Genomic DNA, 3346 nt, shown 5'->3' with positions numbered 1-3346 from the left:
TGATAGTTTTTGGATTTGTTCACTCTTTTTTTTATAACAGTCACAAGAAAAAAAAGCATATTTTTTTACTCAATAAGGTGAATAATTAATTAAACATGAATGTATCTCCGGTCGTGCAGTTCTTTTTCACAGATATCATAAGCCTTAACTAAACAAATTAAAAGAAAACGAAAAGAACGATCGCAAGCATTGACTAAGTCCACTCTCACTCACAGAAACCCCGATTTAGGTGCTTTTCACTTGCGCCGGGATCTGTGGCAATCCGAACTCGTCAACTAGTATTCCGTCCTTGTTGGTAACACTGTCCGCTCCCGGTTCCTTATCCGGTGCAGCCGGAGCCTTAACCACATCATCCAGATAGCTGGTATCATCATCCAAGGCAATCTCATCACCCAGCGCATCCAGCTCGGCCTGCAATTCATCGTCGTCAAGCTCCGGCATTCCGTAGGTACGTCCCATCGCTTCCTGGACCTCGTCGGCCTGCTCCAGCATGTCAGCCATATCGTCCTGTATGTCTTCGATCTCTTCGATATTGATCTTTTTGAATTCCTTCTTCATCGACTTCATGCCATCCTTCATGGCCGCCACCGTTGAGTGGGTATCCTTAAGAGTCTGGGAAGCAAAGTTCGCTTGCTCCATGTTGAAGGACTGGTTCCGCAGGTTTTCCACCTGACTCTCGTACCTGCAGAAGGTGCAATACTATCGAAAAATGTTCAAACTTATCCAATTCTGAACTTACTGTTTTCTCTGCTTGAGAACCCGCATCGCTTTCTGCTTGACGGCATTTTTGGCCGGACCCTCCCGCATCTTGGCCATCTGGTCCTTGTACTTACGCAGCTCGGTATCGAGAGTGCGAATTTTCTGATCGATCGTTTCGGCTCGGGAATCAACCTGGAAGTCAACCCGGAACACGTAGAATTCAGGAAAAGTTACATTATTTAATCAACAATGCCGACCTTGAAGGTTGGCGTTTTCTATCAAACTCGATTTTACAAAATACTGAGCAAAGATGAGTCATCAATCTGCATCGAACTTGCTAGGTGCATACATTTTTATCCATCCAACTTACCCCTTTAATGCAATCGTCAATGCTTGGGCCAGGTTCTTTGGGCTTAGATTTACCGAAAAGGCGATTCATTTTTGCAAAATTTGCAGGAAAACTGGTTCAAAATTTAGAAATACTTCGCTGATGAAAATTTTGTTTACTTCTGATTCGCACAAAGCAATCAACTGAATGTTGGGAACACAATTTGTTATGAGAACTGTCAAACTAAAACGTCTGATTCGGACGATAATAGGGGCGTGCTTTTCGAGAATGAAATTCAGATGTCACTGTAGAGTGTAGAACAACGTTTATTGGGTGATTGCAGTAAGAGCACAGAGAACAGACGTTCAAGCTCGGTCAGAAACTTGTGTAAAATAAGTGGGAACGTCGCCGTTACGTGGTGTTAGCATCTCCTGATTTTCTCTATAAATTTTCCACTTTCGACCAATTTGGCGCTAGTATCGATAAATTTTCTGTTGAAAATTGCCACTTGGCGCTACTAGCACTTAGTGTCTAGTGTAATTTGTGCAACGCCAGCGCCGTCATGTTGTCAAAGAGGGTTTTTAAGTGGGGAAGTCGCCGTTAATGGCGCTTAAGTCAAATAGGAATCTTTACACAAGTTTTTAGAGAAATTTTGTTCGAGCCTCCATGTCTGTTCTCTGTGGTAAGAGTCATTATAATAACAGGAAAATCGCTTAATGAATTGATGAATCTACGCGAAACTGCACCAGTGCATGCGACACCTAGGTTTGAAGTCCAAAACCACAAAAGTGATGATGTACTAAAAAATATTCCATACGATTTGACAGCTAGCAAAACGTCATTATCATTTTCACATCATTTTCATCTGCTGGCCGACCGTAACGTAGATTCATCAATTTGCTAAAAACATTTATATAGTATTTAATTCATATATTATAATGAATACAGATATCATCACAGATTTTCTGGACAAAAATTAAGATGAAAAGATGTTTTAGAATAAAAACACAGATTGCGTTTTAGCAACCCGGTGATGGGTAAAATACTTGAGCAGATGATTGCATCAAGGATATCGGAATTTTTATTTTCCAATAAACTCATCTACAAATGACATAAACCCGAGTTGGTTGTAGCACTCTCACTGCTACATGGTAACTGCTGAATGAAATTACCTAAACGATTGACAGTCGGAAATATTCGGATGCATTATTCCTCGATCTTAAGTAGGCGTTCGATACTATAAGGCTATAAGTCATGAGCTGCTTCTAAAAAAAAATCGAGAACTATGGTAAGAGGAAATGCATGGGTACTTTTCAGTGCGCAAAACAGTCAGGTTCATGAGTCATTTCCATATGAATATGAACTGCCATATGCCTCATCATTCACTGCCTCGTGAGAGTCTGAATGATTGAGAGGTAAACGAATCACTGACAGCCGAGCACTCAGTCAGTAGCTCAGTCAGCACGTTTTTTTTTCCGTGATGGTACCCAATCCTTGTTTTGAATGACTGAGCGTACAGTTTCTATGGAAAAATGCTTCAATTACATGCTGTGCAGATATGGGAATTGTCGCGTTTGTCATTGACGCATGACAAGATACATTAAAAAATGGTCATCCTGGAAAATTCTCGTCAAACAACAATTTCTTGTCGCACGACAAGATCACCACGACAAAATCAAGAATCCATCCAGTCGCGACTATCTATTCTAGTCATATGTCACTCATTCTGTTCCCTGAGACAAAGTCTATAGGTCGTTTAAAAATGAGGATCACGACAAGAAACCATCCATTCTAAAACGGAGGTCAGATTTAAAAAAAGGCCGGAAATAATGTTATTTTCCTTCAATATTGGTTTATCCTATTTCAGAAAAAAAAGTGGGAAATACTGCCAAATATACTTCAATATGTATATTTTCGGAATCGGGATGACGTCATCGACATCCAGCGCCATCTTGAAATCCATGGGTATTTTTGGAACGGACACAACTGAAAGCTGCCGAAAATCGATGTTTGGAATCCAAGATGACGGCGTCCAGTTTTAGAAAAAGTGGGAAATACTGCCAAATACCCTTCAATATGGATATTTCCGGAATCGGGATGACGTCTTGAGACCGAAAATCGATGTCCGACGCCATTGTTTAATCCAACATTGTGGCTCTCAGATTCTGAAAAACTATCATAAAGGGTGATACGGTCAAAATTTGGTCAATATCAACTTGACGTATTTCTTTCAATTTTGCATTTAAAAAACCTGAACACCCCTCATTTTGAAGGTGTGTGTGTGTAGAATGTTGCTCCTATTTTGATTTTGGAATTCAC

The 3346-nt window shown here is 40.4% G+C and overlaps 1 protein-coding gene across 1 annotated transcript; it reads right to left on the bottom strand.

Moving 5' to 3' along the window:
* Positions 1-73: 73 nt before the first annotated feature.
* Positions 74-1211, bottom strand: Vps60 (vacuolar protein sorting 60). Its single transcript, XM_065230581.1, has 3 exons — positions 1070-1211; positions 740-891; positions 74-682 (listed from the first exon to the last, which is right to left on the bottom strand). Exons 1-3 carry the CDS (start codon positions 1136-1138, stop codon positions 226-228), a joined length of 678 nt encoding a protein of 225 aa, XP_065086653.1. The 5' UTR covers positions 1139-1211; the 3' UTR covers positions 74-225.
* Positions 1212-3346: the final 2135 nt, after the last annotated feature.

Source organism: Ochlerotatus camptorhynchus, unplaced genomic scaffold (assembly GCF_037179485.1).
Source record: "Ochlerotatus camptorhynchus isolate MF236.1 unplaced genomic scaffold, CSIRO-AGI_Acam_v1.1 ptg000330l, whole genome shotgun sequence".
Lineage (NCBI taxonomy): Eukaryota > Metazoa > Arthropoda > Insecta > Diptera > Culicidae > Ochlerotatus > Ochlerotatus camptorhynchus.
Note: the sequence above shows the minus strand (reverse complement) of the source record. Positions and strands in the feature narration are given on the sequence as shown.